Source organism: Bombyx mori, chromosome 23 (genome assembly GCF_030269925.1).
Source record: "Bombyx mori chromosome 23, ASM3026992v2".
Taxonomy (NCBI): Eukaryota; Metazoa; Arthropoda; class Insecta; order Lepidoptera; family Bombycidae; genus Bombyx; species Bombyx mori.
Genome location: NC_085129.1, coordinates 5,031,109 through 5,052,140, shown reverse-complemented (window position 1 = coordinate 5,052,140; position 21,032 = coordinate 5,031,109). Strand labels below are relative to the sequence as shown.

The 21,032-nt window shown below is 46.1% G+C and overlaps 2 protein-coding genes across 3 annotated transcripts; both read right to left on the bottom strand.

Annotated features, from left to right (window-relative positions):
- Positions 1–8,116: 8,116 nt before the first annotated feature.
- On the bottom strand, positions 8,117–14,512 carry LOC101743480 (circadian clock-controlled protein daywake). 2 transcript variants are annotated; one of them, XM_062675170.1, is made up of 6 exons: positions 14,107–14,512; positions 13,444–13,919; positions 10,911–11,130; positions 10,340–10,473; positions 9,171–9,326; positions 8,117–8,312 (listed from the first exon to the last, which is right to left on the bottom strand). In XM_062675170.1, exons 2-6 carry the CDS (start codon positions 13,499–13,501, stop codon positions 8,161–8,163), a joined length of 720 nt encoding a protein of 239 aa, XP_062531154.1. In that variant the 5' UTR covers positions 13,502–13,919; positions 14,107–14,512; the 3' UTR covers positions 8,117–8,160. The 2 variants fall into 2 exon arrangements, with proteins under 2 accessions (XP_062531154.1, XP_012553314.1); XM_012697860.4 differs by having other exon boundaries at positions 13,444–14,512.
- Positions 14,513–14,644: 132 nt separating this feature from the next.
- LOC101736744 (circadian clock-controlled protein daywake) lies at positions 14,645–20,603 on the bottom strand. Its single transcript, XM_021353644.3, has 5 exons — positions 19,889–20,603; positions 18,079–18,298; positions 17,464–17,597; positions 16,893–17,048; positions 14,645–15,393 (listed from the first exon to the last, which is right to left on the bottom strand). Exons 1-5 carry the CDS (start codon positions 19,947–19,949, stop codon positions 15,239–15,241), a joined length of 726 nt encoding a protein of 241 aa, XP_021209319.2. The 5' UTR covers positions 19,950–20,603; the 3' UTR covers positions 14,645–15,238.
- Between the last annotated feature and the right edge of the window lie 429 nt (positions 20,604–21,032).

Here is a 21,032-nt window from a genome sequence, read left to right as displayed (position 1 = left end):
GTAGTGCTTCGAAGAATCTACCACCAGATCGGAATCGCGTGGATGTGTATGGGTAAGCTCGCTCGTCAAATACTTTGCCTAATAATATTCGAACGATGGCTAATATCAGAATTATTTGGGGGGTAAAGTGTACTAAGCGTCAAAAACGCTGGGAGTCCTCGATAGAACGAAGCGGTACTTGACACCTGGGTAATTTGTGCATTAAAAGCTCAAGTGCAGCCTTACGTGGAGTACTGCTGCCATTTCTGGCCCGGGACTTTTGAATGCCAGTTATTTCTGTTTGACTTAATCTAGGAAAATATATAGGATTGTCGATAATCCCATTATCACGGATCGTTTATCTGTATGTTTGTCTAAGTATTCCCTTTAAAAATGCCACCTGAATATGATATTTGGAAATTGGGAGGTCGCTTTCCTTATTATAATATGAATAGACCAAGCCTCTTGTGTCTTAGGGAAAAAAAAGGTCACGCTATTCACAATCTAAATCAGCTGCTAAGAGTATCCTGGTATGTACAAATTGGACTATGAGCTCGGATCCTTGTAAAGCGGATTTCAATAATAAACACAAATTTATAAGGTTTTAGTTTGGTTAATATAGCCTATTCTTTTTCAACTTATCAGCTCATGGACGTCCACTGCTGGACATAGGCTTCCCCCAAGCCTCGCCACAAAGACCGGTCCTGCGCTGCCTGCATTCAGCGGATCCCCGCGAACCTCAATAGATGCCTATAACATTGCCCATTATTTCATAACAAAAAAACAGATTAAAATGCTTTCTCAAAAATTTAGTTGTAAGGGTCGCTAGCTCTAATCTGCCCCACACAACGTGGTCTCGCCTTGTCGTGGCGGTGGGGCTTAAGCGTGCACCCCGATACCGTGGAGCAGCGTTGTCTGCACAGGGGTGGCGTGAACTAAGAAGACTGCACACCGTGTTCCCTTTTCCCACCTTTGCTAAGCAAAGGGTGCGTGAAGAGGGAAGAGGGCTCCCTTCTGGAGCCCTCTTGTATGCTAGGCCATGTCCCCGGCGGTTCTCTGGCTGTTAAAGGGGAAGGCCCTCCAGAGGGGGGTACCGGTACGCCGGCGTGGCCACAACGTGGTCAGACGTGTGGGTCTGTCAGTAATGGTAGACCCACGTGGATGAGAAGTGAACCGGAGGGCACTCCCTTCCGGTCGCTGGTCGTCATGTCCCCGGCTGCCTCTTGGTGGCTACAGGGGAAGGCCCTCCAGAGGGGGGTACCGGTTTACCGGCGTGGCTTCGTAGAAGCATACCGTAATCCCTACCGAGTAGGAGGCGGGGGCCGCTGCCTAGCAGGGGCCACGAGGATGCGAACCTCTATAAAAAATGCCCTAATCTTAAGCTTGTGACGTGTCCGGTGATGAGATGAGTGGCTGGAGGGAGTCCAGTCGTGAGGACCGTCCCAGGGGACCGACCCCTGGTTAAATAAAAAGGAACAAATATAATGATGGCAAACTTAAAACAAAAATTACCCCAGGAGGGTACCACCTTAGGTGGAGAATCCCTCCGTGCTTCCACCTCGGTGGGAGCACGCTGCCCCGCGTATTCTGGGGGGGGCAAAGAATGCCATGATGAAGGGGGCTGTGCGACGGGCAGCGGAAAACCCGTCGAACCGAGGTGTGCCAGCGCCGGCTCGACGCGTTCTGCGCTCGTCAGCGACGGCGAAACAGTTGATCCGAAAGGGACAGCCGCCAAGAAGATCAGGCGGAAGAGGAAATCCTGGCGAGTTTCCTCTCGTGAGGGGGTAGGGGAGCCAGCATCGTCCTCTGGTGCGGATGCCCCGCCGGAGAAAGTGCTGGTAGTCTCCGATGCGGCATCTGCTGCGGAGGAGATGCCGCCCCCTAAAGGAAGACCCGCCCGTAGAAGGGGCGCGCCGTCACCATCATCAGTGTCGATGTCTGTCGCCTCACTGGACGGGCAGACGACGGAGGAGGAAGAGGGTGGCCTTCAGGACCCTGCCTTGGTCATAGACAGGGCCATGAAGACCATCAAAACCTATGCGGCCAACGGCACCAAGACCAAAGCCGCTGGCCGTAAACTGCGAGAAGTGGTCTCGCAAGTCTCGAAGGTTCTGCCTTCGGTTGCTTCTGCCAATGACCAGGTAGTGCAGCTGAGGGCGGAGAATTCGAGGCTTCGAGCACAGCTTCAAGCACAGCAGCAGCCCAATGATGGCGCAGCGACGCCTTGGGTCGCTGGAGCCCCTCGAGGTCCCCGTCCCCCGGCGCTGACTGGCGACCGATGGCCTGTGCTGCCGCCACCGCGTGTGGCACAGCAGAGGCCGCGTCTCCCGTCGCCGCGCTCTAGGGAGACGACCGCTGCCGAGCGACAGCAAGCACTCGCGGGGCCACGGATGTTGGCTCCGCTACAACCAACAAACTTCAGCCTGGAAGAGGTCATCAGCCGCACCATCCAGGCTGTAATAGAAAGGCTGGGCGGCAGGTTGGCGGCTCTCGAGGCGAAAGTCCCTACCTCGGCTGACGCTAGGCGGCCGGCGGTGTCGGGTGCTTTGGCCGCTCGTCCTGCTCCCGTACGGGCTCCAGTCACCAGGTCGGGCCCGGGACGGGATAGAACCAAGCGAGGGGGTCGCGCTAACGCGAAGCCCTCACTACAAGCACCCCAGTCCCGCCCGCTGCCTCCGCCCCCGTCAGATATGGATGAGGGGTGGAACGTGGTGGCCCGGCGGGGTACCAAAAAGGCCCCACCGGCAGCTCCTCAAACGAGTAGAGCGCCGGTGGCCATGGTGGCTCAGGGTGCACTCCAACAGGGTCGAGCGCCTGTAGCCGCCAAGAAAAACAAGAAGAAAAAGAAGTTGCCGCGCGCGCCTCGGTCGGCGGCAGTGGTTCTTACCCTACTGCCAGCCGCTGAAGCCAAGGGCATGACATACAGAGATGTCATTGCCCGGGCGCGTGCGGCAGTTGACCTGGGCGAGATCGGGGCGGAGGAGGAGGGCCTCCGCTGCAGGCAGACGGCCAACGGGGCCAAGCTGCTAGAATGTCCCGGTGCCGATAGTTCCGGCATCGCGGAGCGTCTGGCGGCGAAGCTCCGTATGGTCCTGCCTGAGGAGGAGGTACGGGTGCACAGGCCGGTAAAAATGGCCGAATTAAGAGTAACCGGCCTGGACGACTGCACCACCAGGGATGAGGTGACGGCGGCCGTCGCTGCCCAGGGCAAATGCGCACTGGAAAATGTCACAGTAGGCGAGCCGCGCCGCGGTTATACCGGGGCCAGCTCGGTGTGGGTGCGTTGCCCGGTGGAAGCGGCCGCCTCCCTGGCTGCTCCTCCTCCCGGGAGACCTTCGGGAAATCCGGGCATGCTGCGCGTGGGCTGGATAGCGGCCCACGTGCACTTGCTTGAACCACGCGCCTGGCGATGCCTCCGGTGCTTTAGCACCGGACACGGCCTCGCCAGGTGCACCAGCTCGGTTGACCGCAGTGGTCTGTGTTTCCGCTGCGGCCAGCCGGGACATAAAGCGGCGTCCTGCACGGCTGCCCCGCATTGCGCTCTGTGTGCTGCGGCCGGGCGCAGGGCAAGCCACCGAACGGGAGGCAAGGCGTGCTTTTCGTCCGGTAATAATACCGAACGCAACCGGCGCCGCAAGTCAAAGCGTCGGCAAAACAGAAGGTTGGCCAGAGGAGCACTGGCCAACGCTGTAATCCCCGCTGCGGCGCCGGTGCCGGAGGGTGGGGGCAGTGGTGAAGGGGAGGGGGCGATGGATGTAGTCCAACAGTAATGGACCGCACCTATCGCTTCCTCCAAGGAAATCTGAATCACTCCGCCAGAGCTCAGGACATGCTGTCTCAGAGCATGGCGGAGTGGTCCATAGATGTGGCTGTGGTCGCCGAGCCGTACTTCGTTCCCCCGGCAAATGATTGCTGGTTTGGGGACGATGGCGGCCTGGCGGCCATAGTCATAAGAAGAGACGCGGCGATCCCCCCCCTGGCGATGGTGACCAGGGGCCAAGGTTTCGTCGCGGTGCAGTTGGAAGGGACCGTCGTGATCGGGGCGTACTTCTCTCCAAACAGGCCTACTGTCGAGTTCGGGCATTTCCTGGGCGGGATCGGGGCGATTGCTCGCCGCCTCGCTCCCCGTCCAGTGATTCTCGCGGGGGACCTCAATGCGAAGTCTGTCGCATGGGGTTCCCCCCGCTCGGACGCTCGTGGTAGGCTGCTGGAGAGGTGGGCGAACGTGGCCGGCCTCTGTTTGTTGAATAGAGGTTCGGTTGCGACGTGCGTGCGGTGGCAGGGCGAGTCTATTGTGGACGTTACGTTTACGAGCCCGGCCATCGCGCGCCGTATCCGCGACTGGAGGGTCCTGGAGGGGGCGGAGACACTGTCAGATCACCGATATATTCGGTTTGATCTCTCCGCCCGCTCCGCAGTCGCGGACGTCCACCCCCATGGTGCGTCCCGGTCATTCCCCAAGTGGGCACTGAAGCGCCTGAATAAGGAGCTCCTGATGGAAGCCTCTATGGTGGCGGCGTGGGCGCCCATGCGTCCACACCCGGTCGAGGTCGAGGGCGAGGCAGGGTGGTTCCGGGACACGATGTGTCGCATTTGTGATGCGTCGATGCCCCGGATTGGCCCTCGACTTCCTAATCGCCAAGCGTACTGGTGGTCGCCCGAAATTGCGCAACTCCGCGTGGAGTGCGTTCGGGCGAGGCGCGAGTGCGCCAGGCATCGCCGCCGCCGCCTGCCGCGACGCAATGATCCGGTTGCATTCGCGGCGGAAGAGGTCCGGCTGCACGGCGCATTTCGCGTCGCGCAGAGGGCATTGCAGCTGGCCATCAGAAGAGCCAAGAACCAACACATGGAGGGTCTCTTGGAGACGCTGGATGAGGATCCGTGGGGGCGGCCCTATCATATGGTGCGCAATAAAATGCGCCCATGGGCCCCCCCGATCACGGAGCGTCTCCAGCCTCAGCAGCTGCGGGACATCGTCTCGGCGCTGTTCCCGCAGGAGCGGGATGGATTTATCGCTCCCGCTATGGACGCGCCGCCGGAATACGACGGTGAAGTCCCTGCTGAGGTGCCCCATATAACGGGGGCGGAGCTCCGTGTGGCCGTACGCAAAATGTGCGCGAAGGACACTGCACCCGGCCCGGACGGCGTCCATGGTCGGGTTTGGGGCTTGGCTCTTGGTGCCCTGGGGGACCGACTCTTGAGGCTTTACAACTCCTGCCTCGAGTCGGGACGGTTTCCTTCATCGTGGAGGACGGGCAGACTCGTGCTGTTGAGAAAGGAGGGGCGCCCGGCGGATACCGCCGCCGGGTACCGTCCCATCGTGTTGCTGGATGAGGTGGGCAAGCTGCTGGAACGTATTCTGGCAGCCCGCATCATCCAGCATCTGGCCGGGGTGGGACCCGATCTGTCGGCGGAACAGTATGGCTTCCGAGAGGGCCGCTCAACCGTAGACGCGATCCTTCGCGTGCGGGCCCTCTCGGAGGAGGCCGTCTCCAGGGGCGGGGTGGCCCTGGCGGTATCACTCGATATCGCCAATGCGTTCAACACCCTGCCCTGGTCCGTGATAGGGGGGGCGCTGGAAAGACACGGAGTGCCCCCCTACCTTCGCCGGCTGGTGGGTTCCTACTTAGAGGACAGATCGGTCACGTGTACCGGACATGATGGGATCGTGCACCGATTCCCGGTCGTGCGCGGTGTTCCACAGGGGTCGGTGCTCGGCCCTCTTCTGTGGAATATCGGGTATGACTGGGTGCTAAGAGGTGCCCTCCTCCCGGGCCTGAGTGTAATCTGCTACGCAGACGACACGTTGGTCGTGGCCCGGGGGGGGAGTTTTGCTGAGTCTGCCCGTCTTGCTACCGTTGGGGTGGCGCATGTCGTCGGCAAAATCAGGAGATTGGGCCTCGACGTGGCACTCAGTAAATCCGAGGCCATGTGGTTCCACAGGCCCCGGAGAGTGCCACCTATCGATGCTCAAATCGTGGTTGGAGGCGTCCGTATTGGGGTCGAGGTGCAGTTGAAGTACCTCGGCCTCATTCTAGACAGTCGTTGGACCTTCCGTGCTCACTTTCAGAATCTGGTCCCTCGTTTGTTGGGGGTGGCCGGCGCGTTAAGCCGGCTTCTGCCCAACGTCGGGGGGCCTGACCAGGTGACGCGCCGTCTCTATACAGGGGTGGTGCGGTCAATGGCCCTATACGGGGCGCCCGTGTGGGGCCAGTCCCTGGCCGTGGGGGTAGCAAAGTTGCTGCAACGGCCGCAACGCACCATCGCGGTCAGGGTCATCCGCGGCTATCGCACCATCTCCTTCGAGGCGGCGTGTGTACTGGCTGGGACGCCGCCTTGGGTTCTGGAAGCGGAGGCGCTCGCCGCTGACTATCAGTGGCGGGCTGACTTTCGTGCCCGGGGCGTGGCGCGCCCCAGCCCCAGTGTGGTCAGAGCGCGGAGGGCCCAATCTCGGCGGTCCGTGCTGGAATCATGGTCCAGGCGGCTGGCCGATCCTTCGGCTGGTCGTAGGACCGTCGAGGCGATTCGCCCAGTCCTTGTGGACTGGGCGAATCGTGACAGAGGACGCCTCACTTTCCGGCTCACGCAGGTGCTCACTGGGCATGGTTGCTTCGGTGAGTTCCTGCACCGGATCAGAGCCGAGCCGACGGCAGAGTGCCACCATTGTGGTTGCGACTTGGACACGGCAGAGCACACGCTCGTTGCCTGCCCCGCATGGGAGGGGTGGCGCCGTGTCCTCGTCGCAAGAATAGGAAACGACTTGTCGTTGCCGAGTGTTGTGGCATCGATGCTCGGCGACGACGAGTCGTGGAAGGCGATGCTCGACTTCTGCGAGTGCACCATCTCGCAGAAGGAGGCGGCGGGGCGCGTGAGAGACGCGCAAGCCCGCCGCCGTCGAGCGGGGGCCAGGGAGGCGGATATCGCCCAAGCCCTGGCCCTCTAAGTGTTTCGGGTCCCCTTTACACGTCGGTCTGGGGACCGGCAAAGGGGGCCTAAGAAGACGACGTGCAAGCTGCTCTGCACGCGTTTTACGCAAGAGCATCCGGGTGATGGAAGGCCGGCTATCCTCGACCCACGCTGGTTTTGATCCAGCGGGGTATTCCGTAGGATAACCCATTCTAACCGGCGCCATCTAGGCGGGCTCCGGATAGCCTGCCGACCGAGAGGGCTGGTGGTCGTGGCGCCGACGACCACCGGTCCGGCGTCCCGAGGGGGAGGGTGATGGGAGAGATGTGCTCAGCACTAAACGCTTCACTTTCCCCCCTTTGCCTTTTCATGGGTTCTGTCTCATGCGAGGTTCGGACGCGGGTTGTTGAGCGACAGGAGGTTTTAGTCAGTTCGACTCCGACATGCCCCGCCCTTCATCCCCAGGGGAGGGCGGAAGTCCGGCGATTTCCTACTGACAAAAAAAAAAAAAAAAAGCTCTAATCTGCACATCACCTTTTTTTTAAGGTAAAGATTCCTTCAGTAAAAGTGTTAATTTTTCTAGTAAAGTGGCCCTTATGGTTTATATCACAAAACATGAAAACGACACAATTAAAATCTCAAACTTTTCGGTTTTTTTTTTATCAGCCCACAGACGTCCACTGCTGGACATAGGCCTCCCCCAAGCCTCGCCACAAAGATGGGTCCAACGTTGCTTGCATCCAGCGAATTACCGTTTTTTTTACACTACATAAAATAACACTTCCACTACTACTACTAATTAAGCAGTTTGGTTTCGAGTTTTTTTTATTGTAATATATAATTCATCATTATCACTGCCCTTCTCCCAGTCACCTGGGGTCGGCGCAACATGTTTTCTCCTTCCATACTCTTCTATCATATACCATTTCTTCGCTCACTCCCCTCCTACCCATATCGTCTTTCACACAATCCATCCATTTCTTCTTAGGTCTACCTCTTCCTCTAAATCCTTCCACATTCATAGTTAACACTCTCTTAACAACCTCATTTTCATTGTAATATATAATTATAATATATATATAAAGTATTCGAAGTCAGAAAGAATACTTACAGTTTTCGTGGTCACGGATGACTGATAGTGAGTGAATGCTTAAGACTAAATTAAACGATAAAACTAGTTTTAATTACGTCTGCAACTCACGATAACCGAAGAAAAAAAGTAAAACAAATCTTAATCAAAAAAAATTATATATATCAGAATTCAAGAACTATATTTTAATCAAGGATTATGTTTTCAATGGGTATGAGTTTCAAGTACTTGTTGAAATTCTTGAACAGTGTCTTCAAGTTGCCGTTGAATGTCGGTTCTTGTAATATCTTAGCAACAGGACTCCAATTTAGTTTTATTAAATTATTTACAGGATCGACTGAAAGAGAGATAGAAAACATTTCATGCTTAACTGTATTTTATAACTATCTTTGGCATTGAAAGATTCTTGAAGTCTCTGGAGATACTAAAGCATAAAATTAGTATGCACTATCAAACCATGAGACAGTTTCCGTTCGTATTATATGGGTGTCTCATTACAGCTACAACAGAGTTATGGCTATTCCACCTTTTTTGTTTTTCGGTTCGGGCAGCCCCTTATAAGATGTTCCTAGAGGGCGTGCGGACCATGTGGAACTCTACGGCCGAAGATGATAGTGCTCCACCCATTAAATGGCTCGTCTACAATATGGTCCGGTATCCGATCCGGCATCGCCCAATGAGCACTACAACCAAAGCTTTCCCCAGGAACGCTCGACTGACGGGGCATTTTTTTTTTATTTCTTACATGGGTGGACGAGCTCACAGCCCACCTGGTGTTAAGTGGTTACTGGAGCCCATAGACATCTACAACGTAAATGCGCCACCCACCTTGACATAAGTTCTAAGGTCTTAATATAGTTACAGCGGCTGCCCCACTCTTCAAACCGAAACGGATGACTGCTCAGCGGCAGTAATAAGTGGGGTGGTACCTACCCGTGCAAACTCACAAGAGGTCCCACCACCAGTAAAAGTTAAGTCCAGTTAAGGCGATGATGGAAAAGCCGCTAAAAGTTCTTCAAACGAGGTTTGTGGTTAGTCCTCAGCACTATATAACGATTTGGCTGTGCTCCTGACGTTTCTGAAGTCCATGAATGATGGTAGCTACTTGCCATCCGGTGAGCCGTATAGACAAACGGTTCTATCTACTTACAAAAACAATAATAAGAAAATAGTCGAGATGTAAAAAAAATCTTACCCAATTGTTTGTTTCCATTAAATAGGTTATCGAGTTGAAGATCCATGCCCCCTCTCAAATCAGCCTTCACTTTAAAGTTTTTAATTGCAAGATGCATTTTGTTATCTTCCCCGACAACTCTAGTAGTTTCGGCGTCTACATTAACTAAGTAGTCCTCTGAAAATTATAATAAAACTAACGTTTATATTTGTTTAATAAGCGAATATCATGTTCTACAGTGTGTGGAATTAACTCAGACTGTGTAACATAAGAAGAAAGCGTTAGAAAGCCTAAGGTCCCATTTTCACGAGTATATATATTTTACTTCTCACGATCACGATTAACTGAATCTCGCGAAACGACGTATTTTAAACTCGTACAGAAAAAATCAAGAAAAATTTACATAATCATAATAATGAATTAGAAAAAACTACTAAAGGCCATGTCTGATACACAAATTATAATTGGCGTAGAACACATTTCGTCGATTTTGAGCGATCAGCAGGTAGGAGTTGTATACGCAAGAATGAAGAATATTTTTATCGGTGAGAACTAGAGTGGACAGTGGAGAGACGGGCGTGAAGTTGATGACAATGATGGTTAGGTTCTACTATTCTGGCTTTTAATAGTGTCAAGAAGGCATTTCGATTTGAAATTTCATTTCGATATTTAGGTATATTTTCGATATTAAGTACCTAATGCTATTAATTATATCATAAGCCGTTTAGTGTAAAATTATCTACAAAATTATCGAATTAATGAAACATCCACGTTGTGCTGAAATTGTCATTTTAATTTTTAAATATTATATAATTCATTATGATAAATAGTCTGATTCAAGACATATACACTCATGGGTAGGCAGGCCCTTGTACTTTCGAGTACACTACGCATTGTAGAGACATATCTGAGGGTAAGAAAAAAACCCTTCCTCATCCCGCACCACTTTTCACAGTTTTTAGTAAATACGGTGGTTTATCATTGCAAAAAGATATCGGGCTCTATGCATCATAGGCTCTTTGCATTCTCCACATTTCCACAGTTTAATTTACAGTTATTACCTATTAAATTTTCATCTGAACTTGCATGTCTAAGCATTCTATTTGTGAATTATAAGAATACGGAACTATTCATTTTGCAACGAATTCTCGGACATAGGTCTGATTTTAACAATACATCTAAAGACTCACTGCAACGAATCCAATAGGGTCCTTTTCCTTGAATTGGCACACCAAGAAGTGTTCCATCAATTTCGTATAATCCATCCATGTAAAATTCTGGACATCTGAGTTCAAACTCAACATGAGATTTTTCAAAATTGTATCTGAACAAGGATTGAAAATGAATGTTAGTGGTTCAATGATTAATTGTTAAAATAAACCTGCAAAGCTAGTGACGTAGTATGGTACCACCAACCTGACTATTTAGTCTGACTGAATTCATACATTTACAATTAGGACTATAATATTATAACCTAAAGCGCCATTCACTTTGTGTTTTATATGAGCTTCTGAAGCTTAGAAGCTCTGAAGGAGCTTAAGATGACCCACTAGGTGTTTTTGGTTACCGGAGCTCTTAGTTAGTTTTAAGACTTTGTTATTGCCCTTGTAGGCAGACGAGCGTACGGCCCACCTGATGGCGAGTGGTTACCGTCGCCCATGGACGTCAGCAATGCTAGAAACAGACCCTAACCTTTGCCTTCCGATGTGTTTATTCCCTATTAACACGATCATCTTCCAGTAGAACAGAGGATAAGCTTACTTTGAATTTAGTACTTCGCAACGCTTGTAGCCGAGGCATGTGTTGTTAAAAAGCTTGTAGTTGATGACACCAAGGTTACCGATGATTTCGTCACGCTGAAGAGGGTCCGAAGACTCGATCTGCAGTTCAGGGTTTCCGACCACAGCCAGAGCATAAATGGCCTTAGACAATTTCAAAAGGCACACATTATCTTCCTTCTTACACGGAGATAGAGACGGAACTGGAATGACAAAAGATTTTAAACGCAGGTACAGCTTTGAAAAAAAGATACGCACTTTAAACAGCTATGCAAATGACATCGTGTATTATATAATACAAATCAAGTTCGTAAAAAGGATAAATTTGGTTAAATTAGTGAATCGTATTGACACCAACCACTACACTGTCAATTTCTGTTGCAAACCGGTATGAGTTCCGGTTTTATAATTGGTATGGTCATATACAATGCAGTTGAGACATCGATCTCATGTGACGAGACGAGATGTGCAAAATGGCATTCAATTTCTTGTAAGAATTACTGTTGTTACTAATCGAAGTTGCTGTGGAGATTGGTACTTTTTCGCACAAATACTTTGACTGAAGGAATGTCTGTAATATGTACATATATATGTAATAAGTAGATGTCTCCAAAACATAATTAAAATTAGTATTGAAACGTCAAATTAATTTGATGAACAGAGTATCTTAATTACAAAAATAATAATAATTTAAGACCGGTTTTAATATACAACGCTAAAATGTTTAGTCTAGTTTTAATAATAAAGTTCATTATTTGTTGAATTTTCTGAAGCTGTCATTAATTTGAAGGTCAAGCTTAATTTATTCCCCCAGATTCACTCTCGGTGCTTTTAGGTATCTCAAGCACTGGTCATCGTCCTCGTCCAACTCGTCGATTACGACGAAGAGTGAACTAACCCATAGACACAGCCCACTGAGTTTCTCGCCGAATCTTCTCAGTGGGTCGCGATTCCGATCCGGTGCTAGACTCTGCGAAGCACTGCTCTTGGCAGGGCTAGTATTAGCATATTCGGTCAAGTTGAGCTCGTTAGCTCACTTACCCGTAGCTGGAATAGCCCCTTAGGCTATCAGCGAACAGGTAGAGGAAAAAAAACAGAAACATACAGACGGTGTCGCTACTGTGAAATCGTAGATTGAAATCGTCGTTTGAAGTCGTCGTGGCCTAAAAGATAAGACGTCCGGTGCACTCGTGTTGAAGCGATGCACCGGTGTTCGAATCTCACAGGCGGGTACCAATTTTTCTATTGAAATACGTACTCAACAAATGTTCACGATTGACTTCCACGGTGCGCGGGTAGGTACCACCGCCCTGCCTATTTCTGCCGTGAAGCAGTAATAAATAGCACAATACTACATCGAAACGTATCTCGATCGAACTGCAAGAGTGAAAATTAGAATTTTTTTTTTTTTTTTTTTTTTTTTTTTTTTTTTTTTTTTTTTTTTTTTTTTTTTTTTTTTTTTTTTTTTTTTTTTTTTTTTTTTTTTTTGCTTAGATGGTTGGACGAGCTCACAGCCCACCTGGTGTTAAGTGGTTACCGGAGTCCATTGACATCTACAACGTAAATGCCGTTACCAACCTTGAAACATGAGTTGTCTTCGCGGCAGAAACAGACAGAATGGCGGTAGTCATCAGCGCGAACTCAAGCTGCGGTAGCACCGCTCAATCAGATGGTAATCAGAATAAATAATATTAAAAAAAAACTAAAAACACGCTTTTATAGAAAATTCAACTAAAAATAGACAACAAATTTTAATAGATTTGAATTATAAATAGTTTAAAAAAACCTTGACGGTTTCTACAATTTTCTTAAGCTTCTTTATTAATTTTAATAAATAATTTCATAATAAATTAATAATTTTACGCTGATCATGACGGCAGGCAATAGTTAAAATTGTTACTTAAAACAATGTTGGGACCAGTCCCGAATATTAACAGCTCTTTCACAATATTAACAAAGCCTAATTCAATCGCTGTACAAATTAATAATTATTGACATATTGATATTTAACTGTACCACAACATTTAAATAAAATCGAGAAGTCATTGATGTTTATTCTAAGTCGGTAGCCTATCCGAGAAATGACGAATTTGGGCGTCTGTTCCCCTTGAATGAGATAGTCGATTCTCAGGCTTCCTCTCCGAAAATTTCATCTTAATCAAAGTCGGTAACTTATCCAAGAAAGTGTTCGGGCCCCTGATAACTTCCGTTCTGCGTCTTGACGCAAAAACAGTCCGGCTTTCAGGAAAACAAAAAATCACTAATTCCGTTTTTTCTAGTGAGGATCTAACTGTTTAAAATATTGATTGTCATCGGTCCTTAATATGTATGCCAAATTTCGAAATAGCCCGACGTTTTGAAGGGGGTCAAAATCATGTTCAAAGATCCCGTTACAGACTACGATAGATAATAACATACGTATGAAGCTAATAAAAGAGTATTAAAAATAGGGAGCGAAATAAGAAAATATACTATTACAAATTATCAAACGATGTTTAACTTTTAAAAAAACTCACCTGAAAACGTTTCCGTCCCTAAAAAACAAATAAACAATATTAAAAATATGCGATACATGTTGTTTTAACTAACACTGTGCTTCCTCACTGGCTATGGTTTCGTGAACACAACCACATTTATAGCTGACGCTGAAATGAATAAAAAAGAAGTTACCATAAAGCGATGCTCAAAACATCTTACTGTTTTTATTATCTTAAATCATTAATTTAAGTTTATAAAACAATTAATTTTTTTTAAGGTTCCGGACCTCAAAAGAAAGAACAGCGTAAACCTTATAGGATCACTATGTTGTCACCGACGCATAATACTGTTGGTTGAGTTTAAAAAAGCGAAGTGGCCTAAAGGAAAGTAAGACGTCCGGTGCATTCGTATCTAGTAATGCACCGATGCTCGAAATTTATCTAATGAAATACGTACTTGACAAATGTTCACGATTGACTTCCACGGTGAAGGAATAACATTGTGTAATAAAAATCTAACCCATAAAATTATAATTTGCGTAATTACTGGTGGTAGTACCTCGTGAGAGTCCGCATGGGAAGGTAACCACCACCCTGCCTATTTCTGCCGTGAAGCACTAATGCGTTTCGGTTTGAAGGGTGGCCGTTGTAACTATACTGAGACCTTAGAAATTATATCTTAAGGTGGGTGGCGGCATTTACGTTGTAGATGTCTATGGGCTCCAGTGACCACTTAAAACCAGGTGAGCTGTGACTTCGTCCAATAATCTAGGCAATAAAAAAATCTTTCATGGTTCTTAGAATCCGTAGTTATATACGTAGGTATTTATGTTAATGTCTTTGAAGTTTGGACGTTATTTAATCATGCAGTAGCCTCGAAGAGTCTTGACTTTGCCATTGTCACGGTCAGAGGCTGGCTCTATATGGTAGGTAGGTACACAGCGGTCGACAGCACCGCCCTCATATAGAGACGTCGCGTCACCTAATTAGCCCCCCCCCCCCGTATTGCAAAGAAGATGGCTTAATGTGTCAGCTGTCCCCAACAGTCAAGTGAAGAATCCCGAGTTTTTTCTCGGGCTGGGGGCCGAACCTCCTACGAGGTTCCCGCGTCTAAGGCGCGCGAAAAAAATGTGGGAAATCATAGGTAATCGCTATAGGTGGGAATTGTCATGCAGCGCAACGCAATAATTACTAAATAAGAGGGCAATATATAAGATAGCGTTAATAAAAAAGTTGCTTAATTTTCTTATTTATTAAATTTTAGAACTTCCACTCATTAAAAAACAACGATTTAAACTTACAATATTAATAATATTTTTATCAGGTTTTTTTCTAAAACAACCACTACTAGTAAATGTCATTGTGGATAGTTATAGCATTTTAAGTCCTATAAAAACACGTATTGCTTTCTCTTGGAACTACAATCTAATAAGTGAAAGTCAATGGTATTGGTAATAAATGTGTTTTAAAACTAATCTTGGATACTTTGAAGATTTCGTGGTAATGAGAGCATATCGTTCGTAGAACAGATGATCACTGGGGCTGAGTAGTTTTCAAACGACAGCCAACTAGAATACGCAGCTTGGATAGACCTCCCATAAAGTTGATTAACGACCTGATGAAGGTCGCGGGAATCTAGTGGAAGTAGGCAGCGCAGTTCACTACAGCGAACCGTAGGGCTTGTGTCTAGCAGTAGATGTCTGTATGTGGCCAAGGATAATCATTACACGTCTTATATATTCTAAAAAAATTTTAAATATACACTAGAGATAAAGTCGTAAAACTAGTTTTGTTCACATTTAGAACTCTGCACATTTGTATGTTATTTTGCATTTTAATTAGATATAAGCATCTGGTCGACTGGCACAGTTTTCAAAAGCTTGTTTAAGTTTTTGATAAGGCGCTTGATAGCTATATTTAGGATCGGGCCCTGGAGTTCTTTCGCTACTTCCTTCCAATTTTCACGTGCGAACTGCAAGACTGGTTCCGCTGAAATTGTAAAATCAAATCTGTTTTATATAGATGTTATCAAATTAGAATTTATCTAAAAGTCGAAAGTCGATTATTATTATTATATAGTTAGAAAGACAGGTGCCTTCAAGTTTTAACACCAGTATACGCGCTTTTTTATGATTGAAAGATTACTGGTGGCCCGAAGGCCTTTCCAGTTTCACCAGGACAGGTGGGCGAGCAAAGGCTCAGCCAGGAGGGGTGGGATTTGCTAACAACTGCCCGAGCGCCTCCAAAGGAGACCTAACAATTCAAGAGCAATTGCTTCGCGAATGAATCTAATACCGGATCGGAATCGCGCCCGCTGAGAGCATCCGGCGAGAAACTCAGCGGGCTGATTCATGGGCTACGTTGCACGTCGACCTCTTTGTCGAGTTCGACGAGTACGGTTACCGGGGTCCCTACCTAAGCCTGCTCCTAGTATTAGAGCTAAAGGCGTCTAATGCGAAAAGTTATTGGATCTGATGGATCCGTAAGGACGTGTCTAGGGCGTCGACGGTGACTGGCTCCCGCATGATCAGGATTCTTCAGGGGAGTAGTCAGCGGCGGCAACGATAAGGCGATTATCATGACCCATAGCCTTATCGAAATACCGTTCCGACGCTGACTTCATGTATTTCCAAATTGTTTCGAGGCCCAGGTCGTCGTGTAGGTCAACGTTCCTCACGAACCACGGAACCCCGACGGCTAACCTGCAAAAGCGGGATTGTAGTGATTGGAAGGTGTCTTTGTGTGTGCGGGCCGCGTGAGCGAACACCACACTCGCGTAAGTCATGACGTGCCTTATGCAAGTTTTGTAGTGTCACCATGGGTATATGCGCATCTAGTACACAAGTATACTGGCCGCCTGGGCGCGACGATGAATCTAAATACGTATCATAAAAAGACACTCACCAGCTTTTGTGGAGAGTCTAGGGTGAAATTACGAGAACACAGTTTGATTGGATTTGCCTGACTGAATATATACCTCAGCATATATATATATATATATTTCACCGAGGACATGAAGGATGATAGGCAATATCCTAACAGTGACATAGGTCGCAGTCACAACTAACAGATATTGATTACGGCTTGGAGACGTGCGAAATGTAAAAATTTTTGGTCCGTTTTTTTTACGCAGCAGTGGAACAAAGGACGATTTTTATTGTTTTTTAACGACATGACATCATTTCTTTATTTAATCATTATTAGTTAACTACTTTTCACTGGTGGTAGGACCTCTTGGGAGTTCGCACGGGTAGGTACCACCATCCCGCCTATTTCCGTCGTGAAGCAGTAATGCGTTTCGGTTCGAAGGGTGGGGTAGCCGTTGTAACTATACTGAGATCTTAGAACTTATATCTCGAGGTGGGTGGCGCATTTACGTTGTAGATGTCTATGGGCTCCAGTAACCACTTAACACCAGGTGGGCTGTGAGCTTGTCCATCCATCTAAGCAATAAAAAAATAAAATTTCAATAGACTAACGGTCGTTACCTAATTCTTTTTGTCCGTTGAAAAGGTTAGTCAAATCAAAATCGATTCCGTCAATGATGTCAGCGTTAATATTAAAATTCTTCACCGCTAAATAAGATTTTCCGTCATTACCATTGACTGTTTTGATTTCAGCATGTATCGTGATGTTATACTGGCCTGAAATAAATGAAAGTTTCTTTATAAGGGTACAATGATTTTAATATTATTCCACAATAAAATAATTAGTGGCAAAATAGATGAGAATAGCTGAAGTTTGGGCTCAGTGACGTAAATCTCGAGAGGCCTATGTTTAGCAGTAGATGTCTGTTGATGAAGTAGGTAGTATTAATTATTTTTTTTGCAATTTTATTAAAAAAGTGAAAGTTTGATCTAATAACCAAAATGTACGTAAGTAGCTTGGATCACATATCTCAAGATAGGTGTTCGTATTGGGCCCATAGACCGCAGTAACAGCCTATCATCACCAAGGGCTTATTACTTCATTTGCCAAAAAAAGGATTTGTAACGTAACATTGTACTTCCAAAACAACTTAACATTTTGCAGAAAACAAACTCGTTGATTAATACATACGGGCATCGAGCTTAAAGTCTCCTTTGCCTTGCACTGGTAAAACAATAAGTCTACCATCAATTTCGTATAAGCCGTGTACTTGGATTTCCGGACAAAGTAAGTTGAATTCCAGAAAAGATTTTGCCAAAGACAACCTGTAAGAATAATATTTTTTGTAATAAATTAACATTACAATGTGCTGAAATAATTATGTTAGATTAATTCAAAGTCCCGCAGCCTATATACATTATATCAAATCGTGAAAAGCCATTTCCACTATCAATTAACGGTGCTTTTAGGCACCACAAGCACCGGTCACCGTCCTCGTCGAACCCGTCGCTTGCGACGAAGGGCTCGACGAGCGAATTAACCCATAGACACAGCCCACTGAGTTTCTCGCCGGATCTTCTCAGTGGGTCGCGTTTCCGATCCGGTGGTAGATTCTGCGAAGCACAGCTCTTGCTAGGGTAAGTGTTAGTAACACTCCGGTTTGAGCCCCGTGAGCTCACCTACTAGTTAAGGCGACGCTGATATAGCCTCTCAAGACTATCAGCTTAAGTAGGAAAAAAAAGAAAAAAAAGTCGTCAACATACGCGAGTCATCCAAAAAAAAAATTGGCTAACAAAATATACTTACTGAGCATAGTTAAGTTTACATTTCTTATATCCCGTAATTGAAGTGTTTGTTAGGGTGTATTTGATTATAGAAAGATTCCCATCAATCGAATTATGATAAATGGGATCTGCAGGTTCTATTTCCAAATTGGGATCACCTTTAATTGTCAAATCATAAAGGGCTTGCGAATTCGCTGTGACGCATTTGATATCCTCCTCTTTACATTTTTTTATGTCGAGGCCTGGAATCAGGTCAACATAAAATTTAAATTATATCAAATTTTAAGGTGTCTTCAATTGTATTTGAGAGTGAGGATGGAAAGATCTTCCTCTCAGAGGTTAAGATTGTTCAGTAGACTGACGGTCCAAATATTGTTGTCCGGAATTTGTATATTTGCAAGTTTATTTTGGAAATGTTGTTAGCGAGATTAAGGCTTCTGCCAAAAATCTTGTAATCTATGATGGCTCCCGCCACACGTATCACAATCCAAGTAATTCATTTTCTGTATCATAACATTATTGAACTGCCTAATTCTACCACGAAGCTTAGGTTCTGTTGTGGATCACCATGTTAAAATGCTTAATGGGATTGAATTTTTAACTTCATCTCAAAGTGAGATACGTCCTTCTGAGCATTAGATATACTAGATATAATTGATTTGATTATTGAATCCAACAGTTAATTTCATTTTCATTCGCGGCATTTCTGGGAAGGTCGTCTTACAGCAACAAATTAAAATAGAACTGGTTTTGTATGCAGCCGCTTATCTTATTATGTACATTGTATCCTAGCTGAGTCCCGCGATGCTATCTGCGGCTATTGTCGTACCGCAGGTGACACCGTGAGGCGATGCTAGTCTAAAGCCTATGTTACTCATTATATCATCAGCTACATATCAGTGAAAGTCCCGTCAAAATCGGTACAGCCATTCCAGAGATTAGCCGGAAGAAATAGACAGACAGACGGACAGACTAAAATTGTAAAAGATGTTATTTTGGTGTATGTACCGTATATATATATATTCATATGCATGTAGTAAAAAGCGGTTATTTTAATATTACAAAAAGACACTGCAATTTTATTTATATGTATAGATTTATCTGGATTGTTTATAATATTTATTATTTCTGTTTCCTTATGAGAGATTCTTTAGATTTTCCTGCATTATGTATATCGAATATGTGGTTAATGTATTTATCATTGTTCATCAACCTACGGGTTTCTTTGATATTTTATGTAAATGCGATATCCGACGACTTTGAGAAAGTTTTGATAAACACTACTAACTGTTATAGATTTTTTGCAGAATCCAAACTACATAATTACTATTCCAAAAATAGTTAACGTAGAGCATGCAGAGGGTAATAATAGGATTCTAGAGAATAAGTTTTTTATTGTATGGTTTTGGGGCTAATAAAAATTGCAGTAAAGATTTTTCTATAAGTTAAAGGTATAAGTGGCCAATAAAGAATAGACCAGGTAGTAGAAAATAATAAAAAGTAAGATCAAATACATAAAAGTTGATTGTTATTGAAATTACTTCAACTATGATACATAGTATAAATTGAAAAATACCAAAATATTTTTATATTTTGTTCAAAATTATTGAATGCTTACATTGACGACATTAATTTTAATACGAATGATACTAATTTCCAAAAATAAAATTAAAAAAAGAGCGTTTTTTTTGTGAGCTACAAAAGGTACGAGTAAAAAACATTATCCAATTAATTTAACTAATTAAGATAGTCGCGCCACCATCCGATTCAATGCTACTTTATTTGTTTTTATTTACTACTCTCAAAGTCATAAAGTCGATCTAAAAACTCACCGTAACAAGTTTCGGCACAAAAAATAGCACTAAATATGGTGAATAATGTTAACTTTAGCATTGTGTTGCCTCGTGCTGATCGCAGAGCGGAATATGTGTACTCTTCAACTGGTTTCTTCTTTATATGTGTATGTGTTGATTAACTTGTAATTTACAACGAATTTCTTACAAAAAAAACCTGTAAGGTCAGAATCTACATATTTTTCGCCGGGGCATATTCAACAATTTAGCTAAGTTTAGATTTCGTTGTTTCAACAGTAGGATATTTAATGCTGATGAAAGTCCTGTATATGAGATTTTCCGACTGATCTTTCTTAAACATCCTGTTCATCAGACGACCGGTGTAGGATCAAACGATGCGACTCTGAATAAAAAGATGTTTCCAAGGACATATCTATCAAACATATTAAATGTTGTTGTGCACGATTTCCACTTTGAAGGAATAATATATGAAATAGTTCAAGAATCAAGGTTTGCCACAAAATAGATTATTTTATTGAGAATTGTTGTGTCGATTAACAGAAGAGTTGTGGTTTCTCATGATATTAACGTCAGACTGAATACAACCTCAGCAAATATCCAAAGAGCTTGTTGAGAAATGTTAATACGCTTATCATATAGCCCTGATCTTGTAAGCTCGATTTTCCCTTGATTCGGTGTCTACATAATTCTTTAGATAGGGTTGGGTTAACATTTCCCGGTCGACGATGTATCGCGTTCCGACCCGGCAAGCTGGTTCTTACCCAGCGGGGTATCCCGGGACACCAGCGGCATCGCCCGGGCAGCCTAGTAGGACCGTACCGCGGAGACCAGCGTCGCTGGTCGTCGACTATCGCCTCGACGACCCGTCGGTCGGGCGTCCTAGGGGTGGTGTCGCGAGTCTGGTTGTAGTGTTGACCGCGAGAACCTTTTGCTCTGACCGGGTTCTGACCCCGAGCGGAGATCGGATATCGGGTGTAAGAGTGCAGGGGAGTCCTTTAGTGGGTGGCCCCTAAAATTCCTTGGGCCCGCCATCAACACCTGCAGATCGTCAAGTCCCACATACCCCGCGCGCTCCCTAGGCGCGGGTACCTCGCAGGAGTTTCGGCCCCCGGCCCAAAAAAAAAAGAGAGTCCTTTATGGCGGTAGGGCCCTAAAACATTCT

Bases quoted from the DNA above. Each gene is read 5' to 3' on its own strand.
- LOC101743480 (XM_012697860.4), bottom strand. From the start codon at position 13,501: ATGTATCGCATATTTTTAATATTGTTTATTTGTTTTTTAGGGACGGAA. The intron at 11,131-13,443 runs GTGAGTTTTTTT...TTGTCATTCCAG, and splicing joins AGGGACGGAAACGTTTTCAG to TTCCGTCTCTATCTCCGTGT. The intron at 8,313-9,170 runs GTAAGATTTTTT...TCTCTCTTTCAG, and splicing joins TAATGGAAACAAACAATTGG to TCGATCCTGTAAATAATTTA.
- LOC101736744 (XM_021353644.3), bottom strand. From the start codon at position 19,949: ATGCTAAAGTTAACATTATTCACCATATTTAGTGCTATTTTTTGTGCC. The intron at 18,299-19,888 runs GTGAGTTTTTAG...ACCTGATTCCAG, and splicing joins TTGTGCCGAAACTTGTTACG to GCCTCGACATAAAAAAATGT. The intron at 17,598-18,078 runs GTAAGTATATTT...TTATTCTTACAG, and splicing joins TGTAAACTTAACTATGCTCA to GTTGTCTTTGGCAAAATCTT.